This window comes from Peromyscus maniculatus, chromosome 8 (assembly GCF_049852395.1).
Source record: "Peromyscus maniculatus bairdii isolate BWxNUB_F1_BW_parent chromosome 8, HU_Pman_BW_mat_3.1, whole genome shotgun sequence".
Taxonomy (NCBI): Eukaryota; Metazoa; Chordata; class Mammalia; order Rodentia; family Cricetidae; genus Peromyscus; species Peromyscus maniculatus.
In genome coordinates, this window is record NC_134859.1 from 10,442,741 (window position 1) to 10,455,602 (window position 12,862).

Here is a 12,862-nt window from a genome sequence, read left to right on the forward strand (position 1 = left end):
CATCTCTCCAGTCCCATTTGCCCTCAATTTAATTGCAAGAAAAGGGCTGGGAAATTTTTTGCATTTATTTATGAATTTATTTATTGTGTTTGTCCATGTTATTGTTGGAGGCAAGGCATCCCACAGTGTGTATGTTGGAGATCAGAGGACAGTTCATAGGAGTGGATTTCCTCCTTTCACGTTTACGTAGATTTGGGAGATTGAACTCATATCTTCAGGTTTGGCGACAAGCACCTTGTGCTGGCTGGTTCTATGTCAACTTGAGGCAACCTTGAGTCATCAGAGAAACGGGAACTCAATTGAAAAGATGCCTCAAAGCCTGGTGGTGGTGGCTCACACCTTTAATCCCAGCACTCAGGAGGCAGAGGCAGGCAGATCTCTGTGAGTTCAAAGCTAGCCTGGTCTACAGAGTCAGTTCCAGGACAGGCAAGGCTGTTTACACAGAAAAATCCCTGTCTTGAAAAACCACACACACACAAAAAAAGCTTGGGCTGTAGGCAAGCCTGTGGAATATTTTCTTAATTAGTGGTTAGTGGGAGAGGGCCAGCCTACTGCGGGTGATGCCACCCCTGGGTTCTATAAGAAGGCAGGTTGAACAAGCCATAAGCAGCAAGCAGCACCCCTCCATGGCCACTGCATCAGCTCCTTCCCTGCTCGAGTTCCGACTTCCTTTGATGGTGAACTGATGTGGAAGCTTAAGCCAAAAAAAAAACCCCTTTCCTCCCCAGCTTGCTTTCGTCACAGTCACAGTAACCTTTATCCTCTGAGCCATCTCAACAGCCTGAAACTCCTGGGTTAAATCCAACACAGTCAACCTTGTAGCCTCTCTGTGTGCAAACCTTGCAGGTTGGTAACCCCCAGCAATCCAACAGTCTTAGACGGCACTCCTATGCTAAAGCCCTGCCCGTCCAGTCCCACTCTCTCATCCAGTGAGGAGGTTACACAACCTCCCGTCCCTGTGGTTTGTAAAGGTGTCCTCACTCTGTCCAGGGAACGAACTTATCCAGCCACTCTGTACCTGCTGCTAGGAGCTGTGGGTTCTTTGTCTTAGGATCTGGGCCTCTGCCATGTGGCTAGCATATAGACCAGCCCAACCAAAGCTCGTATTAAAGAAAGCCCTCCTTGTCTAGACTTTTGGCAAGAGTTAGGGGGGGGAAGCTAATTGCAGTGGTATACGCCTGTAATCCTAGCTTCTTGAGACAAGAAGATCAAAGTTCAAGATCACCCTGGTTACATATGAAAATGGGAGCAGCCTGGGCATCTGACATTCTATCTCAAAAGTAAAGTGCTATGTGGCCCACTCAAGAGGGCAGAGTGGCCAGGGCTTTTTATTTATTTTTTGGTTTTCTGAGGCAAGGCTTCTCTGTGTAGCTCTGGCTGTCCTGGAACTTGCTCTGTAGACCAGGCTGCCCTCGAACTCAGAGATCTGCCTGCCTCTGCCTCCTGAGTGCTGGGATTAAGGCATGAACCAGCACCGCCTGGCTATTTATTTATGTTTAGCATGTGTGCATACATGTTTATATATGTATGCACATGTGTGTGGAAGACAGAGGCTGAGGTCAGAGTCTTCTGCAATCATTTCCCACTTGTGTTTTGAGAAAGGGTTTCTCACTGAACCTGGAACTCCCTGCTTAGACTGGCTGGCTAGTGGGCCCCAGTGGGGATTTGCCTGTCTCTGCCCTCCCTGAGCTGGGACAGCTGGCACACATCATCATGCCAGACTTTCAGATGGATGTTGGGGATCTCAACTCAAATCCCCACGCTTGTATGATGAACACTTTACGGATCAAGGCACCTCCTCCAGTCCTCCTTCCCTACCCCTTTTAAAGATTTGCTTGTGTGTGTGTGTGTATGTGGTGTGGGAGGTGCCATCCCATGACAGAAGAGGGTGCTGGATCCCCTGAAGTTATAATTACATTTGATTGTGAGTGGTTTGCCATGGGTATTGGGAACCAAAGTTGGTCCTCTGCAAAAGCAACAAGTGCCCTTTTTAAAATGTGTGTGTATGTATATATTATATATGTACATATATATATATATGTATATATATATTCTACATGTTGGATATTTTGCCTATATACATGTCTGTGCACCATATGCATGAAAATGCCCTAGGAGGCCAAAGAGGCTATCAGATCCCCTGGGACTGGAGTTATAGATGGTTGTGGGCCACCATGTGGATGCTGGGGATCATACTTGGGTCCCACTGGTCTAACTGATGAGCCATCTCTGCAGTCCCACCCTATACTTTTTCTTTTTCTTTCTTTCTTTTTTCTTTCTTTTTTTTTTTTTTTTTTTTTTTTTTGGTTTTTCAAGACAGGGTTTCTCTGTGTAGCTTTGCACCTTTCCTGGAACTCACTTGGTAGCCCAGGCTGGCCTCGAACTCACAGAGATCCACCTGGCTCTGCCTCCCGAGTGCTGGGATTAAAGGCGTGCGCCACCAACGCCCAGCTCTTTCTTTCTTTTTTTGAGACAGGATCTAACTGGGTAGATGAAGATGGCTTCAAAATTCTCCTGCCTCAGCCTCTCAAGTGCTGGGATTTCAGCTGTGTTCCACCATGCCCCTCTTGTCTCTGAAACATACTGGTATAGGGCAGACCCCTGTAAACAGGAAACAGGAGGAACAGACTGTCTGCTGCTCCGGCTCAGCTGCTTCCTCCATGTGTGACCTTGAACTTCAGGCTTTACTCTCTTATCTGAAACCTGAGATGAAAAACATGACTTCATAGGCTGCAGATTATCCCAGGGTTCCCTAGCAGGTAGTTGCCCCGAGACAGGTTTACCCGTGGTGTGCCAGCTTCTAGGCAGTGGTTCCTGGACACAAAGCTAAAGCATGGACTTTCATCAACCCAGAGTCTTGATGAGGGAGCTGCCTGGGGCCTGGGCCCCCATCTCTAGCTGGGGGCTTGTGTGATGAGGTCAGGGCCACCGCCCCGGTGTTAGGGTTTAAGGGCTTAGGGTGAAGCCACAGGTCCCTGGCCTCAGCCCCTCCTGCCTGAGGGGGAGGGGGCAGATCACAGGAAGGAGGAAGGAAGGAGGCCTAGATTCTATGGCTAACTGCCGGCCCTCCCCTCCCCCTCAGCGCACCCCAGGGCCTGCCAGCTGCTCTCGGCTCCCACAAGGGACTCATTCACCAGGTGCCACACCAGCCAGCTTCTTTTTCTCTGCGTCCTCTGCGGCCGCCCACTGGTGCCTGCGCACTGCAGTAGCCTGGCCCCCAATTCCTGTCCCCGTGTGTGTGTGTGTGTGTGTGTGTGTGTGTGTGTGTGTGTGTGTGTGTGTGTGTCCCCTTCATTCAAATCTGTCCCTATCATGTCTTCTAACTCAGCTCTTTGTCCCCCTGGGGAAAGTGAAGGATCTATTCCCAAGACCCTTCCCCAGGTTCCCTGGTGGGATCTGAACAGCCCAGTTCCCCTGACTGTGGCTCTTTAAGGACTCCAGTCCAGCCACAAACACAGTCCAGCCACAAACACTAGGGTCTGAGTGGGAAAATTATTGTCAAGAGTAGGGGAAGGGTGGATTTCTGAGACAAGAGTGCCTCAGGATGCAGACTCAGTCTCCCCAGTCTCCCCAGCCTGGGGTCATGAAAACTCAGTCTGACCAGGGGGTATAGAGCATAACCAGGAACAACACACTTGGTGATGGTTTGGAAGCCAGAACTCCAGCCAGGTATGGTGGTAAACACCTATAATCCCAGCACTTGGGAAACAGAGGCAGGGAGATTGCCACAAACTCAAGACTGACCTGAGCTACACAGGGAGTTCCAGATTGGCCTAAACAACAGTGTAAAACTGAGGGGGCAGCAGGATGGGCCGGGATGGGGCTCACCTGGAAGATGCTTGTCTGGTGTGCATGAAGGCCTGGGTTTTTTTTTTTTTTTTTTTTTTTTTTGGTTTTTCGAGACAGGGTTTCTCTGTGTAGCTTTGCGCCTTTCCTGGAGCTCACTTGGTAGCCCAGGCTGGCCTCGAACTCACAGAGATCCGCCTGGCTCTGCCTCCCGAGTGCTGGGATTAAAGGCGTGCGCCACCACCGCCCGGCGAAGGCCTGGGTTTAATCCCGGCACAATTTAAAATCTGGGCATGGTGGTACATATTTGTAATCCTTGCACTTTGGAGGTGGAGGCAGGGGGATTAGGAGTTCAAGGTCATCTTTAGCTCCAGAGTAGATGGAGGTCAGCCTGGACTACATAGGACCTTTTCTCAAAAGAAAAGTCTACTCAGAAGAGCCCCTCTGAGCCCCAGCCCTAGCAACACAGCATCTCTCTCCAAAACTTCCCCAGCAACAGACACCACTGTATCCTCGGCCCCATGGAGGAGAGGCGATCGCCCTCTCCCTGCTCTTCAAGGCCCTCGAGCCCCGTGACCCCACCCTGTGAGATGCTTGGACCTGTGGGCATCGAGGCTGTGTTAGACCAGCTGAGGATCAAGGCCATGAAGACCGGGTTCGAGTTCAACATCATGGTAGTTGGTGAGTTAGGGGCAGAGCTAGAGAGGAGATGAAAGAAGACTCCATGGGCATGGTCCCTCACCTGCCCTGGACTCAGTCTTCCACGCTGACCCACCAGCTCACACAAGAGGTGCAGTTAAATCTGTGAGAGGTGCTGAGTCATTTGATGCAAAACCACCCATAAGTGGATTACCCAGCCAAGGGTAATCGTGGGTGTGGGTCCTTCCAGACACAGTGACCACGAATGACCTCACTGTACGGACGGTGCTTATGCAGTAGATGGCTCAGAACCCCCAAAGTGGAGGACAGAACCAATTCCCAAGAGTTGTCTTCTTATCTCCCTGCACACACACACACACACACACACACACACACACACACACACACACACACACAGGCACACACGCCCTATGGGATATCTATCCTAGCATGTATACCTTAGCCACTGTGTTCTGTATCTCCCAGGGCAGAGTGGGCTGGGCAAGTCCACCATGGTGAACACGCTGTTCAAGTCCAAAGTGTGGCAGTCAAGTCTACCCAACCTGGAGGTACCCATGCCACAAACGTTGGAGCTGCACTCCATGACTCACGGTGAGTGGCCCTCCCTGCCCCCACAGGCCCCGCCAGGGCCGCAGTCTTCCATCTCTCTCCCTCCGCAGTGATTGAGGAGAAAGGCCTCAAGCTGAAGCTGACGGTGACCGATACGCCCGGCTTTGGAGACCAGATCAACAACGACAAGTGGTGGGTCCTGGGGTGTGCGGCCCCTGTCCCCACAAGGTCTGTGAAGAGCCACCCTGGAGGGGCCTGTCCTCTGTCTGTGTCACCTGAGAGTCTCATTGTCCTATACTCACCTCACCCTCCAGACTGCGGGTCTCAGCCAGCGGTCTGGTACACAGTTGGTGCTCAATTAAAGCACCAGAAATCTGTACTTCTGTAATCCCTGCACTCTGGCAGTTGAAGCAGAAGAATCATGAGTTCAAAGCCAGCCTGAGCAATGTGTCAAGACTCGTATCTCAAAACAGAAGGAGAGAACAGGGCTGAGCACAGAGCTTAGTGTTAGAGTTCAGCGTTAGAATGCTCACACACCACGCACAGGGTCTGGGGCCAATCTCCAAGAGCAGAAGCAGTCAGGCAGTCTGCTGGAGTGTTGTGCTGACAGGAGCCCGGACTAGGAAGGCCCCAGCAGAGGACTGGAGAGATGGTCCCCTCAGTGAAGTGCTTGCCTTGGAAGCTGAGCTTATCCCCAGAACCCACGTGTGTGGGGGTGGGGGGAGCCAAGCATGGCAGTGCATTCCTGAGATCCCATTGCTGGAGGGGCAGAGACAGGGGATCCTGTGAGCCCCCGGTCATGGAAAGACCTTCTCTCGACGTACAAGGTGAAGTCGGCAGCACCTGCCTTTTGCTTGTCTGCTGTTTTTGAGACAGGGTCTCACTGTGTAGCCCTGGCTGTTCTGGAACTCACTGTGTAGACCAGGCTGGCCTCAAACTCACAGAGATCTGCCTGTCTCTGCCTCCCAAGTGCTGGGATTAAAGGTGTGCCCTACCAACGCCCAGCTGACCACAGCAACTCTTTTTTTTTTTTAATAATTTATTTATTTATTTTTTAGTTTTTCGAGACAGGGTTTCTCTGTGTAGCTTTGGTGCCTTTCCTGGAACTCACTCTATAGCCCAGGCTGGCCTCGAACTCACAGAGATCCGCCTGCCTCTGCCTCCTGTGTGTTGGGATTAAAGGCGTGTGCCACCACCACCTTGTTTATTTGTATTTATGTACATTGGTACTTTGCCTGCATGCATGTCTGTGTGAGGGTGTCAGATTCCCCTGGAACAGGAGTTATGGACAGTTGTGAGCCACCATGTGGGTGCTGGGAATTGAACCCAGGTCCTCTGGAGGAGCAGCCAGTGCTCTTAACCACTGAGTCATCTCTCCAGCCCCTATGGCAACTCTTACAAAGAAAAAACATTTAATGGGGTGGCTTACATTTTCAGAGGTTTAGTCCATTATCATCATGGTGTGACATGGTGGCATGTAGGCAGACATGGTGCTGGAGAAGGAGCTGAGAGTTCTACATCTTGACCTCTAGGCAACAGGAAGTGGTCTGGGACACTGGGCGTGGCTTGAGCATATGTGAGCCCTCAAGCCCGCCCCCACAGTGACACACTTCCTACAGCGAGGCCACACCCCCGGCAACAGATCCACACGCCCTAGCAGTGCCTTTTCCTATGAGCTTATGGGGGCCAGTTACATTCAAATGACCACAGTCGTGCACGTGAAACACACACAAAATAAGGTAATTCCAAGTCAGGCATAGCTACATGGCAGAGAGCAACTAAGGAAGACAGCCAAGAGCGACCTCTGACCTCCACACAGGTACTCATACATGAACACACAGAGTGACCTCTGACCTCCACACAGGTACTCATACATGAACACACACACACACACACACACACACACACAGACTCTACCAGGTGAGAACCAGTGGTGTCTTGGGCCACGCTGATGACCAATTGTCATTAAATGACCACCCTTCCCTCACCAAGCATCATATAATATATATGATGTAGATATTAGGATGTATATGTGTTAGTGCTAGAGAATGAACTTAAGATGTGGTACATGTTAGCAAACATTGAATGATAATCCCCAGCTCCAGATTTTATTTTTTCTCTTGAGACTTGATTTCCCTAAATTATCCAGGCTGGCTTCGAACTTCTAACCCTGCTGCCTCAGTGTCTTGAGTAGCTGGGATGACAAGCCTGTGGCACCAGGCCCAACCAATAAGTGCTATTACTTTGCTCACTTTATGAACAGGGAAGCTTAGACCTCAAGTGAAGAGAGGCAGAGGTTTCTGTGTGTCCCTGAGAATGTAGATAGACCACCCAGAGACCAGGAAGTAGTGAGTCCTGAGGGATGGCACTGAGGGGACATCTCTGCCCCAGCTGGGACCCGATCCTGAGCTACATCAACCAACAGTACGAGCAGTATCTTCAGGAGGAGCTCCTCATCACCCGCCAGCGCCACATCCCTGACACCCGTGTGCACTGCTGTGTGTACTTTGTGCCACCCACGGGCCACTGGTGAGGTGACCCACTGGCTGGGGGAGGGCCACTTGACGGCTGGGAGCTTCGGGTTGACTTTTGTACCTCACTCATCCATCCACCACCTGCTACCGTCACTGTCCTGTCCCGGGCAGTCTTCGGCCCCTGGACATTGAGTTCCTGCGGCGGCTGTGCCGGACTGTGAATGTGGTGCCCGTGATCGCCCGGGCTGACAGCCTGACCATTGAAGAGCGAGATGCCTTCAGGAGCAGGGTGATCTGGGTGCCCAAGGTGGAGCTGGGTCAGTGTGCAGAGCAGAATGAACGGTGTGCTGAGATCACTTGTGCTCAATCCCCCAGATCCAGCAAAACCTGAAAACTCACTGCATCGATGTGTACCCACAGAAATGTTTCGATGAGGATGTCAATGACCGGCTCCTTAACAGTAAGATCCGGGTAAGGTGCTGTAGACGGTGCAGAAGGCCATTTGATTTCCTTCCCACTCATCCTTCCCATCTGAAAACCGATCTCTTTCTGCAGTTTCATGAAATGTATGTATATATTTAAAGATTCTTCATCTGCTCACAAATTCAAAGTGAGCAAGAAATGGCTCTCATCAGAGAACCCACAGAGTGGGAAGAAATGTTTGTCAGCCATGGCTTTACCTGGGCTTACATTCTAATAGATAAAGAACCCTTGCTACTCAAAAATAAAAGATAACCAAATTTTAAAACGGACGGGGGAAACTCAACATGGTGGACTACAGCTCCCACGTGTGCTTGTGTACACGCACAAACAGACTCGAGTATAAATAAATAAGAATATAAGTTTAATTAGTTATTAAAATTTAACTCTTAGTTACTGATATTGTAGCACCCAGGGGGCTAAGGTGGATTGTGAATGTGAGGCCAGCCTGGATTACATCAGCTTGGGCTATGTAGTGTCTCAAGCAAACCAAACCACGGACTGGGGGCTGACAAATTTGAATTTCTCCTTTCAGCTACAAGTGAGAAAACAAGTATAGGACTTGGCAAACTACTGTGTGGGTGTCCAGGTGGTGACTGTGTGTGGGTATCCAGGTGGTGACCCCTGTGGGTGTCCAGGTGGTGACTGTGTGTGGGTGTCCAGGTGGTGACCCCTGTGGGTGTCCAGGTGGTGACTGTGTGTGGGTGTCCAGGTGGTGACTGTGTGGGTGTCCAGGTGGTGAGTGTGTGGGTGTCCAGGTGGTGACTGTGTGTGGGTGTCCAGGTGGTGACTGTGTGTGGGTGTCCAGGTGGTGACTGTGTGTGGGTGTCCAGGTGGTGAGTGTGTGGGTGTCCAGGTGGTGAGTGTGTGGGTGTCCAGGTGGTGACTGTGTGTGGGTGTCCAGGTGGTGACTGTGTGTGGGTGTCCAGGTGGTGACTGTGTGTGGGTGTCCAGGTGGTGACTGTGTGTGGGTGTCCAGGTGGTGACTGTGTGTGGGTGTCCAGGTGGTGACTGTGTGTGGGTGTCCAGGTGGTGACTGTGTGTGGGTGTCCAGGTGGTGACTGTGTGTGGGTGTCCAGGTGGTGAGTGTGTGGGTGTCCAGGTGGTGACTGTGTGTGGGTGTCCAGGTGGTGACTGTGTGTGGGTGTCCAGGTGGTGACTGTGTGTGGATGTCCACGTGGACATATTTTAGGTCCTTTGGGCCAGACAGTCTCTGGTGCAACTACTGAACCCTGCAGTGTGGCCTGAGAGCAACTCCAGAGGAGAGAAAACAAATGGACTTTTGTGTCAAAAAAAAAAAAAAAAAAAAAAAAGGCATGTTTGTAGAGTGTGTGGAGGCTCTGAGCTTGGTCACCATCACCACAGAAGAGAAACATCCCCAGTCCTTGGGTTGTAGCTCAGAGGTAAAGCACATGCCCAGTGTGCACGAGGCCCCCATTTTCACCTCCAGCATTCCAAACAATAATAATAAAATCAAGTGTTTTAAGTTGATGAGAAACGTGGCAGTGCACACCTGTAACCCAGCACTGGAGAGTAGAGGCAGGAGGATCAGAAGTTCAAGCTCATCCTTGGCTGTGTAGTGAGTTCTAGGCCAATCTGAGATACATTCGATCCTGTCTCAGAAAACAAATTTTTAAAATTCAAAGAATAGGGGCCGGCGAGAAGTCTAAATGGTTAGTGGTGCTTGCTTCAAGCTGAGTGACTTAAGTTCAATCCCGGAGACTCACATGGTGGAAAGGGGAAGGGAATCACTTCCCATAGTGGTCCTCTGGCCTCCACACAAGTTTCTCTCTCTCTCTCTCTCTCTCTCTCTCTCTCTCTCTCTCTCTCTCTCTTTCTCTCTCTCTCTCTGTCTCCTCTCTCTCTCTCTCTCTCTCTCTCTCTCTCTCACACACACACACACACACACATACACACACACACACACACACACACACACACACAAAGGAAAACTAAATGTAATTAAAATTTTAAGTAAACTCCTACTTATCATGAGTTTTGTTGTTGTTGTTTGGTTGGTTGGTTTTTGAGCCATGGTCTATCTACATAGCCCTGGGTGTCCTGGAACTCACTGTAGACTAGGTTGGCCTCAAACTCCTAGAGATCCCCCTGCCTCTGCTTCCCAAGGGCTGGGATTAAAGGTGTGCGCCACCACGCCCATCCTTATGAGATATTCTTAAAAGTTTAAAGAAAACACGAGGTGGTCAGTTCAATTTGGCTGTTAGTTACAAGGGCTCAGCCCTCTTATTTACAGTTCCTTTTTAGTCCCTGATTATAACTGTCTCCTTCCTAAGTAAGATATTTGATAATACCAACATTATACACTCTCTCTCTCTCTCTCTCTCTCTCTCTCTCTCTCTCTCTCTCTCTCTCTCTGTGTGTGTGTGTGTGTGTGTGTGTGTGTGTGTGTGTGAATTTGCACTGGGGAATCAAACTCAGGGTCTTGTTCATGCTAATCCCTGAGCCACACCCTTTCCCCCAGGACTCTATAATGAATGTGGGGTTAACAGCAACACCATTTCCTTGGGTTACGCTGCTAACACTTAACTATGCTGGGCACATCACCATTGGTGAACAGCCCTGCACCAACATCATGTGTGCCCCCATTTTGTAGAGGTGAGGTTAGCATGAATTCCATGGTATATTGCAACTTCCTAGTTTCATGTGCCTACCTCCTGCCTCAGTTTCCTGTCCCCTGTCTCTTAGGAGCAGATCCCTTTTGCTGTGGTCGGGGCTGACCGAGAGCACCTGGTGAATGGGAGATGTGTCCTGGGCCGGAAGACCAAGTGGGGCATCATTGAAGGTAAGTTTGGGGACGTGGTAGCATGCAGTGCGTATGGGGGTGGAAACAGGGCATCCCCTACATCCATAGCCTCTTCCCACCCCTTGCCTGGCAGCTGCCCACACCTAGAAGGCAACCTTAAGCTTGCCAAAATTTAATGTAGCCCCTCCATGTACATGGAAGTCGGATTTCCTCCTACCTCAGCTCCCTGATTTATTATTATCATTATTAAAAACCTGTGGAGCCAAGCACGGTGGCACACTTGTAACCGTAGCCCAGGGAGGTCCTGGAGACAGGGGGATCAGAAGTCTAAGGGCATCCTTGGCTACATAGCAAGTTTGAGGCCAACCTGGTCTATCTCGGACCCTGCCTCAAAAAGAAAAAAAGAAATATGAATTTTGTCTTCGGTGAATGCTGCATTCAACAGTTTAGCAACTATTTGTAGGAGCCAGGCCCCAGAGATGAATGAATGAATGAATGAATGAATGAATGAATGAATGAACGAACGAACGAACGGGGGAGGAAGAGGTGGTGGGGCAGGGCAATGGCAGGTCTCAGAAGGCACCGTAACGTGTAGCAGCTGTGTACTCGTACTGCGAGTGCAGAGCCGTGCCAGCCCCCATGTCTTGCAGTGGAGAACATGGCACACTGTGAGTTTCTTCTCCTGAGAGACCTGCTCATCCGGTGAGGTGTGGGGTACCTGGCGTTCGGGTGGCTGAAAAGGGGGGTCTGGGACCATTCTGGCCTCGGCTGACTGGCCTCCTATCGTTCAGCTCCCATCTCCAGGACCTGAAGGACATCACCCACAACGTCCACTATGAGAACTACCGGGTCCTCAGACTCAATGAGAGCCACCTGCTGCCCCGAGGGCCGGGCTGGGTGAACCTGGCCCCAGCCTCCCCAGGACAGCTCGTGTCCGCGGGACCGGGGAAGGCCAGAAAGCGAGCTACCAAGGATTCCAGGGAAGACGAGTACTGAGTGGGCGTGGCCCTGGCCTGCTCGGTTCACCACTCCTCAGCCCCCAACTCAGCCCCCAGTGCTAGAGCATCTATGAGAAGCCGATGTTACTTTGTACAAAAAGCTGTGCTTTGACAACTAAAGGCTTTGTAAATGAGTCCTCGGAGCCAGTCTGATAGAAAAATATGATTCTTGGCGCTGTGGATGTGGCTCAGTTGGTAGAATGATTGACGTGCCAGAGCCCTGGGCTTGATCTCCACGTAAAGCCAGCAGAGTGCACATCTTCAATCCTAGCACTCTGGAGGAGGAAACAGGATAAGAAATTCAAGGTTTAGTGGCTCATTGCTCCAGGGGTATGATTCTCCCTTACCGTGTGAGAGGTTCCTGGTTTATATCCAGGATGAGCCCAACTTTTTTTTTTTTTTTTTTTTTTTTTTTTTTGGTTTTTCGAGACAGGGTTTCTCTGTGTAGCTTTGCGCCTTTCCTGGAGCTCACTTGGTAGCCCAGGCTGGCCTCGAACTCACAGAGATCCGCCTGGCTCTGCCTCCCGAGTGCTGGGATTAAAGGCGTGCGCCACCGACGCCCGGCAAGCCCAACTTTTGACTAGTAAGTTCTCTTTGAAAAAAGAATCCAAATTGGGCAGTGGTAGTACATGCCTTTAATCCCAGCACTTGGAACTCTCTGAGTTCAAGGCCAGCCTGGTCTACAGATCAAGTTCCAAGACAGCCAACACTACACAGAAAAGCCTTATCTCGGAAAAAATAAAAATTAAAAAAAATAAAAATAAAAATAAAAAACACACACACAAGAAATTCAAGGTTATCCTCAACTAGATAGCCAATCTGAAGCTATCCTGGGCTGCAGTACAGTGTGTGTGTGTGTGTGTGTGTGTGTGTGTGTGTGTGTGTGTGTGTGTGTGTGTGTGTATGTGTGTGTGTGTGTGTATTCTTGGACTGAGAATGTAGTTCAGTAGAACAGTACTTACCTTAGAATATGGTAAATATGCTGGGTGATGGTGGCGCACGCCTTTAATCCTAGCACTCTGGAGGCAGAGGCAGGCAGATCTCTGAGTTCGAGGCCAGCCTGGTCTAGAGAACAAGTCCAGCACAGCCAGGGCTACCCAGAAAAACCCTGTCTCAAACCAAACCAAACCAAATATGATGAATAAAGCAGG

General features: G+C 50.4%; 1 protein-coding gene across 1 annotated transcript; it reads left to right on the forward strand.

Annotated features, from left to right (window-relative positions):
- Positions 1-3,006: 3,006 nt before the first annotated feature.
- Septin12 (septin 12) lies at positions 3,007-11,845 on the forward strand. Its single transcript, XM_042283589.2, has 10 exons — positions 3,007-3,137; positions 4,280-4,467; positions 4,912-5,037; positions 5,106-5,187; positions 7,387-7,524; positions 7,641-7,758; positions 7,845-7,940; positions 10,656-10,752; positions 11,364-11,415; positions 11,505-11,845. The coding sequence occupies exons 2-10, from the start codon at positions 4,308-4,310 to the stop codon at positions 11,707-11,709; spliced, it is 1,074 nt and encodes a 357-aa protein (XP_042139523.1). The 5' UTR covers positions 3,007-3,137; positions 4,280-4,307; the 3' UTR covers positions 11,710-11,845.
- Positions 11,846-12,862: the final 1,017 nt, after the last annotated feature.

Bases quoted from the DNA above. Each gene is read 5' to 3' on its own strand.
- Septin12 (XM_042283589.2), top strand. From the start codon at position 4,308: ATGGAGGAGAGGCGATCGCCCTCTCCCTGCTCTTCAAGGCCCTCGAGC. The intron at 4,468-4,911 runs GTGAGTTAGGGG...TGTATCTCCCAG, and splicing joins GTTCAACATCATGGTAGTTG to GGCAGAGTGGGCTGGGCAAG. The intron at 7,759-7,844 runs GTGATCTGGGTG...TCAATCCCCCAG, and splicing joins GAGATGCCTTCAGGAGCAGG to ATCCAGCAAAACCTGAAAAC.